Source organism: Oryctolagus cuniculus, chromosome 3, assembly GCF_964237555.1.
Source record: "Oryctolagus cuniculus chromosome 3, mOryCun1.1, whole genome shotgun sequence".
NCBI lineage: Eukaryota > Metazoa > Chordata > Mammalia > Lagomorpha > Leporidae > Oryctolagus > Oryctolagus cuniculus.
The window spans coordinates 39,009,397-39,023,525 of record NC_091434.1 but is presented as its reverse complement, the minus strand read 5'-3'; the positions used below and the strand labels follow the sequence as shown (position 1 = coordinate 39,023,525).

The 14,129-nt window shown below is 34.4% G+C and overlaps 1 protein-coding gene across 25 annotated transcripts in view; it reads right to left on the bottom strand.

Annotated features, from left to right (window-relative positions):
* Positions 1-799: 799 nt before the first annotated feature.
* The window catches only part of HYCC2 (hyccin PI4KA lipid kinase complex subunit 2), an 86,127-nt gene continuing 72,797 nt past the window's right edge, over positions 800-14,129 (bottom strand). For 15 of the 25 annotated variants that reach the window (XM_017343020.3, XM_051848298.2, XM_008258951.4 and 12 more), the window contains 3 exons: positions 13,415-13,574; positions 12,543-12,710; positions 800-8,487 (listed from right to left, as the gene is read on the bottom strand). In XM_017343020.3, coding sequence (XP_017198509.1) covers positions 7,886-8,487; positions 12,543-12,710; positions 13,415-13,574 — 930 coding nt within the window. In that variant the 3' untranslated portion in view covers positions 800-7,885. The remainder of the gene's footprint in view (positions 8,488-12,542; positions 12,711-13,414; positions 13,575-14,129) is intronic. The other 10 variants (XM_017343025.3, XM_070070407.1, XM_070070399.1 and 7 more) reach the window with 1 other exon arrangement.

The window sequence follows — 14,129 nt, the reverse complement described above, 5'->3', positions numbered from 1 at the left end:
GATCTTCCTTCCGTTTGTTCACCCCCCAAATGGCCCGCTACTGCCGGCACGATGCACAGATCCAAAGCCAGAAGCCAGGTGCTTCCTCCTGGTCTCCCATGCGGGTACAGGGCCCAAGCACTTGGGCCATCCTCCACTGCACTCCCGGGCCACAGCAGAGAGCTGGACTGGAAGAGGAGCAACCGGGACAGAACCGGCGCCCCAACGGGGACTAGAACCCGGGGTGCTGGCGCCGCAGGCAGAGGATTAGCCTAGTGAGCTGCGGCGCCGGCCCTCTACTTCAATTTTAATGATCTGTGATTAAAATTTACTGTGTATCAGTGAAACAGATATTTTTCCATTCAATCATTGTTTATAGCTGTTGTCTATATTCCCACTATAGTCTTTTGCTTTTTACTTGTTAAACTTATTCTGTGAAGTATCAAGCCTTTTTACTGAAATGTGATTTTAAAATGTTATCTCAAAACTTAAAAAAACGAAAAAAGGGACAAGGAATATGGGTTGGAAAAAAATTTTTTTAAATAAAGTTTAAGACTAAAATTGTGTCCTTACAATTTAACACACAGAAATGTATGGCATGTTGTCTATGAATTTCATTCCTGCCTTCATGTTATTTCTTACTTTGTGGTATTATATGTAATTTTATATAGTCCCTCCCTTAATTTAATGAGGAGTTGTGATGTATATTAAAAATTCAGATATACATCAATAAAATGACATACTTTGGAAAAAATATAGTGAAAAGACCATTTTAACGTATAAAATTCAGGTAAGATAAAACCAACTCTAGGCAATACAGTTAAAAGCCAAATAAAGGTGTATTTTTATATTGTACAAAAAGAAATTTACAATCTTAATGTAACTAGATACATCTAAGGAATATTACACATCTCTCAAGAAACACAATATATAACATCTTAGATGTTTCTGCATTGCAGACTGATACTGAATTTTATACATCTTTATTTACAATAACTTAAAATATTTTTTCATCTCTTGCAGATATTTACAAGGTCAACAGTAGCTACAGTTCACATTTCAACAATCAACAGCATTAATCAGTTCAGTAAGACAGGATAATGGCTTACATGCACCAATAAATATGATCTTAAATGTGTGGTTTTTACCCCTTCAGCTCTGAAAAAAAATGAAGGCTTTCACTGGTCCTAGTTTGAAAGGACATTGCCCAATAGATATAATTTCTAAATGCCTATACATTTAAATTTTCACCAGCACCACTCTGATTACTTGGAAACCAAGATAAAGCTTGTACTGGTTAAAAAAAAAGAGCTGATCTATACATTACACATCCTTCTATGGATCAAACATACAAAGTGAGATGATTTTTGTTTACCTTTCCTTAGTGACAAAGTATTAGGACTTCTTCAGAAATTTGAGCCAAATTATGACAAAAATAGTGGAAAAATAATCTTTGTGCCATAAAACCATTTCATTTAACCATTAAGTTGAATGTAATACCAGCATAATTTTTAGAATAAGGATCAGAACATTCAATGCAAAGTAGATTAGAACTTATTACAAATATTTTAAAAGTATCACATGGAGTATGGAGCATATTTCAATTCAGTTTGGATAAAAAAAAAAAAAAAAAAAAAAAAAAAAAAAAAAAAAAACAACCAAACCATTATCAGTGATTGTTAAAAAGCCAAGCTTCTCTTTCCAAAATAGCACATCAATAAAATCATTATTTTTTTTTAACTGTCACTTGATATTAAAGACAATGCAAAGAACATATTTGGAACACTAGTTAACAATTATATTTCATTATTTCCCCCACCACCAAATCATTATTTAATAGCTTAAATAAACCCATTAGTCCTTATGGTCTATATAGTTTTAAAATGACTATTTTAGCTTTTCTTATCCAAATGTTTTTCTGAAAAGAAAAAGGTACTCAGAATGACCATGTACATAAATTATGTAAACAAACTATACCAGTTTAACCAATATAAAACTTAGAAATAACTGCCATTGCCTTTGAAAGAAATGCATTTCTATAATTTCCTACTCAATTTTATTTGAAAAATTCACAATTTTAGCAAATTTCCCCATTCAATACTGATGAGTAGAGGCCTTAATTAAAGGAGACATGAAAATATACTATAAGGATTAATATTTGGACTTGACTTTTAACTGGTACTTTTGCTGGAAGCATTAAATATTGACAGTTTAGTGACAAACAAAACATCAGATGGAATTTTGTAGCTATTGTATGTATACTTATTTTTTAGGTCAAAAAAGTTTTTAATATTTATTTTCTGCAGGGCTAGAAAGCAATCCTTTATAAAGGAGCTTCAATCCTTAACCATTAGGAACTCTAAAGAACTTCCTCTGATATAATTAACACTGAGTTGTGTACACCCAACTACAGGAAGTACAGGTTGTCCAATTAGTTCCACTTCTCTTTGAAAATAAGATTTCCTTATTAGATCTAACTCCAAATACACACTTTAAAAAAAGGATTTATACGTTAAGCTATACTTAATATAATTTTTGGTAGTCTATATTAAACATACTAGCAGACATATGAATATGCCTTAATTTGTAAACATTATGAACATGTTTTCTCAAAATTGAGAAATAAAACATAGAACCTAGATTTCTGTACTATGCTGCCAGTTTTCTCACATCATTCTCAGCTTTCTGCTAACTTCTATCCTGAATTGTTTGCTCTTGTGTATATTTCTCATGGGACTCATAAGACTAACAGCTAAGATTAAAAAATACTGAAGAGACTGACATTACAAAAAGTCTGTGGTTATGTGGTCAAGTTTAGGAAGAATGTGCCTACATGGGCAGAGATGATACTCCATGAATAGCATTTCCTGTGTATGTCCTCAGTGCCAATATAATATACCCAACAGACACACACAACAGAGGTAATACTAAATTTATGTCTTACATTATAAATATGACTACCTTGACATGGAGAATTGTACCAATCTGTTGACTCATCATGATTTTATTAGCACTGTTTATAATTTTATACTGCATTCCATCTTCTTATAATCTGGCAAATATTCTAATTCTTAAGAGTTTACACTATCAATTTCTAGTTAATTTTCAAACAACTTTTTTCTAAAAAGCACTTTTAAAAAATTAAAGTATTACAAATAAGTGTCTCAACCAACTTAGTGTTGAAACAAGGGCAATAATCATTCACCTTGAAAGATAAAAAAGTCTCGTGTTTAGACTGTTTAACATAGCTGTAGTATAGAAAAGTTGCCCTAATTTCTGATCACTGACATGACCTATGAAACCTTTTTAAATTAAAAGCAAAACAGAACTGAAGGCTTATTTTTTTAAAAAAATTAAAATTTACTTTGTAATCCAAGATCAGAAATGGAGAGGTTCTCCTTGCCAGTATTTATATTGTATACTACCCATAAAGACAGATACTAGTTTTTATTTACAAACGGACATGCAGAGAATTAAATGAGACAACTGATTGTCAACAACTAAAGTACTCAAAAACAGACCCATACAAACCTCACAAAGTGAGATAGGAAAAAATACCTCACTTCATTAAAATATTCACAAAGTAGTGCAAACAAAACATTATGAAAGAAGTTATTCTCAGTATTCCAGTGTCTAATAAATAATTATAATTAATTTAAAGCTAGTAAGTGGAATTTGAGAATACAGGTTGGAAATATCGAGCTTATATAGCTGAGACTACCGCATTTAAGACATTTTTTACGGTATATACACTTTTAAATGACATCACGGTTACCGTTCCATTATGGAACCCAAAGCTTCAAACGATAAGCCTTTTTCAATCACATATGGAAATATTGCTTCTGTATGCTCTAAGCACAAGTAAAGGTTCAATCTGTTTCTATGTTAAAAATTAATGGAAACTGACTTATTTAATCTTTACTTTGCAATACTCCATTGTGCAATACAATTAATTTGCCACCTTGGTGACTAAAAGCTGGCTGATTCAAAAGTTATTTTAAAATAGCTAGAAACACTGATCCAAGCCATTTCATTGGGTTATTTTGCATTTAAATAAATCCCCACAAATAAAATCAACTATAAAATGGCAGCATAAAATTGTTATATGGCAGAAAATAGTAAGGCATAAATTAAAGAACAATGTTATCTATTCATCCTTACATCTGTTTAGATACCTACATTCCCAATACTTCCTCATCTATATTTATGACTACATGGTTTCTGGATTTAATACTTAATGTGCCATATTCACCAAACACATAAGGAAACTGCAGAAATGGAGACTGTTATGTACCATATTTATCATAGTATTTATATAGAGAGGCAGGGGTTTTCATAAGCATTTGAGGGGAGACCGAAGTTTGATTCTGGCTCTGTTTCTTAGTTATGTAACCTTAATCTCATCACAACCTCTTTGAGTCTGTATCCTGAGAATGAATATTTGTGTATACCTGTCTGGTAGTGGTAGTGGCGGTGGGGAAGCTTTCTAGCAGAAAAATTCTGATTGGACAATAAACAGACACAGCAAAACAAACTGAAAATTTAAGAATGATGGTAGCGATCAGGATTTAAAATTATAGTCATTACTCCCCACTCCCACTCCAGCTTCTTAAAATAGTTTCATATTTTAAAAACTTCTAAGTTAACTTTTCACTTTACATTCTGGTTTTTAGTAACATGAGATTTAATTAATGTTATACAGAAGAGTTGCCAAAACCTTCAGCTATTTCTTTCTATCACTTAATCCACTCTGGCATTGATGACATCAATCAAATTAAGTTATTATAGAAAACAAGTATTTTCTCCCTAAATATCTGTCCCATAAATGGGAAGACATTTTTAAATGGAAGTTAGGAAGTATAAAACAAAACATTGTTAGACAATAAAGCATGAATATTTCTGGCATATAACAGCTGCTGTATATCTGAAATAAAGCTAAATATTTTAAATTAAATGTCAGTAAATAATGCAAATAGATTTCAAAAAACTTTGAAAATTTGACTGACAGTTTGTTAAGTTCATTCACTTTAAAAATATCTTGTAATGTAAACTGTTTAAAGACTCTGAACGCAAACTTTAAATGAAATGTTTACTCATTGGGGTCCAAACATATCAACTGAAAGAACAGAAAACAAAAGTTATATAGGGTCATGAAACATTAATGGGTATGTACACATATAAAATATTTTCGTATACACATACTACACACACAAATAAGTGAAATCTTGTAAAATGAAAAATTCCAAAAGTCAACCTTTCAGGTATAACCTAAGATTTCTAACAAGAGGGAAATTTTACTGTGTTTATTATAGCTTATCCTGTAATTTGGTATTATTGGTGATTTCCTTTGTTCTTCAATTAAAATCATGCTGGATTTGTTGAATTAGAAAGCCTTTTAATCTCTTACACAAAGTAGGTATTTCTGTCATAGAGTTGACTTGAACACCAGCCAAGTCAAGTCAGTGAAAAGATCTCACTCCCAGCCGGCACTGTGGAATAGCAGGTAAAGCCGCGGCATGAGATGCTGGCATCCCTATGGGTGCTGGTTCAAGTCTGGCTGCTCCACTTCTGATCCAGCTCCCTGCTAATGAGCCTGAGAAAGCAGCGGAAGATGGCCCATTGCTTGGGCCCCTGCACCCATGTGGGAGACCGGAAGAAGCTCCTGGCTTCTGGCTTCGGTCTGGCCCAGCCCTGGCTGTTGTGGCCATTTGGGGAGTGAACCAGTGGATAGAAGATCAATCTCTGTCTCTTCCTTTCTCGCAGTTAACTCTTGCAAATAAATAAAATAAATCTTTAAAAAAAAAAAATCTAATTCCCTAGTACAATACTCCTTTCATTACATACCTGAAACTTCTTTTCAATCCTTAGTATGTTATAAACTTTCAAATTTCCTTTATTTTGGCTATCTTTTAATTTTCATTTATCTGACATCCTAAGTTAAATTAAAATAAGGGATATCTAAAATATGTCTTTATGCTACATGTACACACACAACTCAATAAACTGTCTATTCATCAACTTTTAGTTTTACCTTGGACTTTGGCAATGTTGTAGATACTAGTTCTGGTTTTCCATTTTCATGTTAGATGAAAAATGTTATAGACCACCAAACTCAAACAAATATCTCCTTGTTCTTATAAAGACTCTAACAGAAAATGTCTTAGTTTTAAAAATGCTCTTACAATAAAGAGTAGGGGAAGTCATTAAAAAAAAAAGGCATTTTTTTCTGGCTATTTTACTTATCAAAATACACTACAATTTTAATTTTTAGAGGTAAAATTTTAAATTTTGTTAATTAGGAGAATACTTGCTTTCTATAAACTCAGTGTATTTTTCTTTCACAATAATAAAGTAAAAATATCTAAATGTACAGAGCATTAACAGCCCTAGTGTATTTTGTGGAAGGATAACTTAACTTACAGTAGTTTAAGTCACAATACTGATTTTCAAAAACACAATATATTCCCTTCTTTTTTAAATATTAGAGCCTGAGACTCAGAAGGTTATAATAAAATCCAACCAAATCAGAACAAAAATTTTTTTTACCAATAATGTATTTTTGTAGCCTCTTAGTAGTTACCAAATGCTGCTTACATACATTCAACATCTAGCTTACTGGCATGATTTCAAAGTTTTATAAAAATGAGAAACTTTGCAGATACATGATTAGAAGGTACACAAATTGCATTTACATTAAACACAAAGGCAGTGTGGTCCTTGTAGGAGAAATAAATCAGTACCCCCTGGTAGAAATGTTCTATAAAAATGTGTCACATTGAAGCATCAGTGTTTTCAGCCAATTATCTGTCCCTGATGTATTTCCTTGGAGTATATGATCTATTAGGACTTTAGGTTTCTTAACCCAAAATGACTGAATTTAGGTACATCTAGAAAGCAGCTGAAAGGGTTTCTCTAACTGTCTGACATCACAGAAAATGGACTGAGAAATCCCTCTCTTTACCTGAAGACGTACTACTCTACTTCAGTCATCATCAGCTCACAAAGGAAAGAAAAAAACTCAATCAAGCCCTCCCCTCACACACAAGCTAAATAAAAATCATCCCTCCCCCACAAAACCCCAGCACCAAGTGTCAATCATTCCTGGAAAATAGAACAAGCTCCTTGGATTCTCTGATTTGTTACTTGTTTAAACTTTAAGGACAGAAATGACCTATGTCCTTGTGGGGAAGAGGGAAGACATGTTTATATTGACTACAGAGCCATTGAGAAAGTGCATTATCAATTACACAATCAACTTAGAGCATCTCCCTCCAATGGACGTGGTTACAACTTGATTTACATGCCTCAATAATTGAACATTTATGTCCTCAGGATAAAGGAGATTTGGTGTGGGGGGGTGTCACCCTCATTTCAATGAAAAAGTGCAGTAGTCTACCATCTTTCCCCATGCTTCTCAAGAAAATGATTGCACAGACTCAGAGAAGTCCAAAGTCATAGCAGAACCTCTGAGGCACTCCTGGTTAAGAGAGAAAAAAATATGATCCAGTAATCTTCATAGCTCTATAGATTGAGAACAAACCCGTTTTCTTTTTAAACAAAAGTCAAAGAATCATTTCATAGGGATCATATACACCATTTCCTCTAACATATCCTCAGTCTCACAGTGTTGAAATGGGACCGATCAGCCTACGATGGATTGCACATCACCCAAGGAAAAAGGAAGGCATGGAAAAGGCAAACATTTTATACTGCTTCACAACCACATTTACAAGGAATAGAAGATTTGGGACAAGGGGAAAAAGAAAGCCTTATTGCTGTTTCCATACAAAATACAGTATGAAGATACCTAAACCAAATCTGACTGTGATGACCCAATATTTTCACAAAGAGGGGGATGAAGTGTCTTCTTGAACAATGAAATGTTCAGTTTAAAAGATAAGCAAAACTACACCTGGGATATTAGCTGCATATTGAAACTTGGGGATCGAGACTGCTTGGTTAAGGGGGCTCCTGGGCTAAGGAGCTCTTTACCTTCGCCAGCCTGACCCAGCCGGTCTTCCTGTAGACTGATAGTTGAATATCGATTAGCATTGTTAGTTGCTAAATTAGTAACTCCCTCAGTGCCAACCCCAATGCTGGTACTTGCTTGACTGCCATTTACATAGTCAAATGATTTACTTGAGGAAGCACTGGCTGTCCGGATTAAACTTAAACTATTGGTTTTTGGCACCACCTGGCCAGCAGGCAGGCTCAGGTGTTTTTTCATTGGTGTCAACTCAATTGAATCTACACTAAGATCAGTCGGTTGCTGTACATACTGCTTGCGAACTACTGACTCTCGAGGGCTCTCACTGGACTTGATGGCAGAGGCTGCTTCTTTATCCTTGGCGGAACGCCCCGTTGCTACTTTCCTTAGGCTTCCTCTCTGAGTTGAGGAGGATGGTTTCGTTCCAATTAGCTGGCTGCTGAGGGAAGCCCCTGATGAAAAGCCTTCATCTGCATCATTCAGGTTTATAGGGTCCTCTCCTCCATTTATACCTTCAGCACCTAAAATATAGATCAGACAGACTCAGCAATAGCTAGATCAAGTAAGAAACAGCTGTGAATAACAACACTGAACTTATCTCTTGAGTAATGTTTACTACAGGTGGCAATGGACCTACTATCAACTCTTCCCCTAAACAGTTAAGGGGAATGGACTTAAATCTACACAGAATTCTAATATTCCATTCCTTCTGTTAATTGAATTAATCTAGCTTTTGTAAAACTACCCACAAACATAACTGATATACTAACAACATTTAGGCACATAAAATTAGGCAAAATACAATGCTTTGTCTACATAAATCATTGTAATATACTCTGTCATTCACCTGAGGTGACCATACATCTACCTATTTTAAAATAAGCTTTTCCTCACATCTTCTTGAACCCACAAGGCAGACTGTGCAACAGAAAACTTCCAATTTCAGTTACCCCGCTTTATACCAAGAATTCATTTATGCCTGTAGGCCAAGTCCATTTTAACTACAATAAAAATGTATTAACTTAATAGCTAACTGCTTATACATGCCTCTAAAACTTTGAACATGGAACCAGTAAAGTTTTTAACTCAAAACTCCAAACTACATTGTTTTCAGTAATTTCACAGTCATATTCTGTCTTATGGACATAATTCACTGGCTTGTATATTTTCTTGATAATTATATGAAGAAAATATTATCAGGCAGCAGGGGTAGGAAGTCAGCAGGAATATTTAAGGACTTCTGTTTTCTATATTATGTACTTCTATGTTTTAGAGTCTAAGCATTGAGATGTATTGCTATCATAATCACAAAATACTATAGTATCCCATCACATTTCATGCAGAAACTGTATTTAATAAAAGAATCCCCATCTTGGGTTTTTGTGGGAAGAAGAGAGGCATATATTAATATATATGAGCTGTGGTTTCTAGAAGCCCAATTATCTTACTGAAAGTGTGATAAACATTGTCTTAGAAAGTAATACATTTTTTTCTTTCAAAATTGATACTGATTTGCTACATCATTAAATATGTTTCCCAGACTGCAAGAAAGTTTAATCTGAATCTACAAAACAGATATCAACATTATAGTTTAGGAATTGTTAGGAAAAAATCTAAATAAATATTACAGGCTACATAAACAAAATGTAATATTAAATATTTAAACACAATCTTTAACATAGTACCTGAAAAAGCAAAAATATTTTCTTAGCTACATTCTCTCATATGGATTATTTTCTTCCTTCTAAAGAAGAATGAAAAAAGGCTATCCTTAAAGCAAAAGGCACCTTGTTATATCCAGCAGTTTAATAATCTTTAATTATCATGCAAAGCCAATGAAAATGCACAGTAGCAGCCAACACCACTTCTCTCAAAATCTCCAAAAGAACTGTATATGATGTATCTCAAAATAAAAACTTTAAATTATATTCATATATTTTAGTAATTTACTTAGAATTGCTATAAAAAACTCCAAAACACCTAGGAAAAGAATTACTAGTTGAAAATTAGTATTAGTAATATAAAACTGGGAGTGAACAGAAATATATCATTTGATGTATCTGTTCAATTAGGAAAGGATATTGAGAGACTTAGTGCTAGCTTCTGAATCTGGCTACATGCAGATCTGATGCCCAAGCAATATGGCCATAAAAGAGATGATGGTAACATAAAAGGCACCATGCAAAAGAATCTACTGATATTTTATGTTCTAGGAAATGCTGTTTCAATATAATGAATAGTAAGTGTACTTTAATCACAGGTATTATCCTCAGTTTATTAACTTTTAATTCCAGCTTTAAAAGTCACAAACAGAATGTTACCTGATAATCAGGAGAAAGGAAGGTGATGGGCTTATATTCCCTCTTGAATTTCAACATATAATAAATAAAATTTTGTAAAAATGTTGTTTTATAAATTTTCATATATCTATTTGAAAGGCAGAGAAAAAAACCACAGAGACAGAGAGATCTCCCATCCACTAGTTCACTCTCCAAATGCACTCAGGAGTCAGGGCTGGGCCAAGCTGAAGGCATGAGCTAGAAACTCAATCCGGGTCCTCCCATGCTGATGGCAGGGCCCCAACCACTTGATTAATCACCTGCTGCCTACCAGAGTGCATACTAGCAGGAAGCTGGAATACAGTGCAGCCAGCGTTTGAACCTGGGGACTCCTAAGATATGGGATGCAGGCATTTTAACCAATATGCCAATACCTGCCCCTAAATACAATTTTAATTGTAAAACTATTTAAAACCATATTTAAAAATGGGCTGTCTTTTTAAAAAAAAAAAAAAAGTCAATTATGTAGGTTAATCCAAAAGCTCCAGCAGACTTCAGAATTTCTAAAATTTTTCATGGGTTATAGCAACTTCCTTCTTTCTCTTTAAAAAGCCTCAAGGAATAAAATGGCAACTGTATCTCAATATTTTAAAACAATTTTTAAATCTTCTCCCTAGGTGATAATACCAATCATGATCCAAAGAAGAAATATCTGAAAAAGATTTTTAAGAACTTTTCTATTCATGGTTTTTATTGCTTATCAATTTAGTTTCTATTGATTTAAAACTACACTTAACCTCAATTAAAAGATAAAGTAATTTTTAGAAATGCAAAATACACTCAAGAAACTTATTGCCCTCTCCTTATGACAACACACACCATTCCTTCCTGAAACTAAAATTTTACCAGTGACAGGGGACATTAAAATAGGATATTTTAATAATTAATGTAAGATATTTAAAGAAATAACCTGATAATCAAATAAGGACAACTGAGTTCCAGATCTATTTCTTTTTCATTTTTATACAATATAAAACTGACTCCTAGGAATAACATAGAGATACAGAAAAAAACAAAAAGGGAGATGGCACCTTACATAGCTATTTAAACAAAGATTTCTTTAGGAGTACCAATTGTTCTGAGTCCCTACGCCATGCACATGCAACACTGTTAAATGAAGTAAGGTCAATCTGGGCAAATCAGCAAGGGAACACAGGGTAGATTTAGATTCTTACTGAGCATGCTCAAATGTCTAATGCACCAAGGAGCAGAAGACTTCCCTATGATGGAAGTTAACTGCTTTAGTTGGTTTGGTCTTTAAAATAAGTAAAAAATACATAACCTCTTTTAAAACTACATGGTTTATTTAATAAATTATTGTAAAAGTTCCACAGTACCAGTGTATTAAATAATGAAAAAATTATTTGGCTACAGTGCCCTTTCTCACAAAGCGAACTCCTAAGGCATTTCACACACAAAAAAAGTCTTGTTTTATAGATAATGGTAGTGACGGTGGGGAGGTGGGGCATGTAAAAAAAATCCTCATTTGAGATAACTACATTGTAGAAATAAGGATCTACTAGGATATCCAACTTCTAAATTTTACATTTCAACCCCAGTTAGGAGCTATGTAAGTATTATTTATAATAATCTATAAAATGTAGTGTGCACCAGGATAGCACATTTAGGGGAGAGGCCAGCAGTTCACAGGTTAAACCTAGATAACTGAAGATTATAAAAAGCCTTCCAATACCAATGTACTCTGTCAAAGATATTAGAAATCCTGTCAATTCTAACACCCTAGGATTACAGAGAAATCAGCCTTTCAGTTTCTCAAAGATAATGGACTTCTGTTGCAAAACTCTCTTCACAGATTTTTAAAAAATAAATTATTGTATAAAAGAAATCATTCATACTGACTAGTAAGACTTACGTCCACTGGGTGCATTGTTTGTTTCCTTACGTTAGAATAAACATGCTCAGTAATGAAAAAATTCCAAGCATTTGCAGATTTCTTGGAGACAGGCCCCTGCCTTGTTAGTAGCCATGCCAAGCTGTTTTTGATTACATAGGGATGCAGACTCCAGGCCAGCACAAATGGTAACTAAAGATTGTACCTGCCCTGGTGCTAGGCACATGAGGAAGGGGTGGGGGTGCTTTGCAATGAGGAGCTAATACACCCTGGGGCAGTGGAAACACACACTAGAATGGAAAGATTTTTTTGCTTGGGGTTAGACAGCCAGGGTCCTTCCCCATCAGCTGCCTCACTGACTTCTGTCTCCTCATCTCTGTCCTACCCTCTGTTGTGGCTGCTGCTGAGTTGGGCTCCGGCGAGCCATGCTGAGGGGTCCTGCGCACCAGCACCTCCCCCTCTTGCACACGTTTGATCCCTAGGTCAGTGGAGCCGTGTTGGATCGGGGAGCCAGGAATACTCGAGTCAGCCTCGTTTGAGAAGTCAAAGCCATCTGGGATTCAACATATAAAATTTTAGTACTTTTGTGCTGCTCTATTCTTTTTTGAGCATTTTGACCCAGGCAGATAAGAGAATGTATATATGGATATGATATAAACACAAACGCTATTTATATAGTTACATGTGTGTGCACAACGTGCACACACATTAGGTGGCAGATGAACAACATGAGGTTTGCAAATGAATAGGACAGAAAGATAGAGATCATTAAAATGGCAATTAATATCTCTCTAGGCAAGACAGCTTGACTATTCAAGTACCGTATGTCTATGAAACACTGCTGGACTCAGCACTTACAAAAAGGAACAACAAAGATAAAAATCCAGAAACACGATTCAATTCTTTCATGAAAAGCTTGTATTGTACTGTTAGTTTGGCCGGTTATATAGTTTCCTCCCACAACGCTCATACATGCACTTTCCCCAGCCCCCGGAATGTTATAACAGGCCGAAAGCAACTTCTTTTCTTATTACTCGTTCATAAAAAGGCAAAAATCAATCTGATCTTATTTTCTGTTTTAACATTTATAGGGCAGTCAAAATAACATCTTTCTACTTCATAAATATATACATTAGCATTTTATATTTCTAGTGCTGTTTTTAAAATTAAAAAAATTTGCTTTAATCATATAGAATACTCTGATAGCCTATATTAATACAGTCTGAAAACCCACAAGTAGGGCAATTTTGTACCTACCTTCTCTCCTCCATCTATGTCGGCGGATTGAAGCTGTTGTAATTGCAGTCCGAGAAATCCTCGGCACTGTTGGAGTGACTTCTACTTTAAGTACTTTCTGGCCTTCTTGTGAAGAATCAGGAGCATCAAACGGTAATGAGTTTTTCATGGCATTGGCAACCTAAAATTTATATAAATTTACAGACATCATACAGTTTTTGTTCCATCTATCCATAATTTTTGAAAATGTACTTAAAATCTGTACTATACTATTAAAAGTATAAATGCATCAAATATTTGTATCTCTATTGTTCTGTATTCTAAAAGGATTAAAAAGCAGGCTCTTCAAATGAGAAATTACTGGTAACTACATGAGTCATAGACCCCACTAATTCCTTAAGCTTGTTCACTTTAAAAGAGAAAGAGCTATTCAAAGAAAAACTTTATCGCTTTAAGACAATTTTGCATAAAACAGGTATTACTTATTGGATTTTTCAGAGATTGTTAATAAAAAGTACTCTAGGACTATAGCTTACTAATCTCAATCTATATTGACTGGGAAAGGCTACTTCTATTTAATGTATAAGATTGTTGCAAGGGGGCTGGCTCTGTGACACAGTGGGATAAGTCTCTGTCTGCAGTGCTGGAAATCCCATGTGGGCACTGGTTCTATTCCTGGCTGCTCCACTTCTGATGCAGCTCTCTGCTATGGCATAGGAAAGCAGTAGAAGATGGC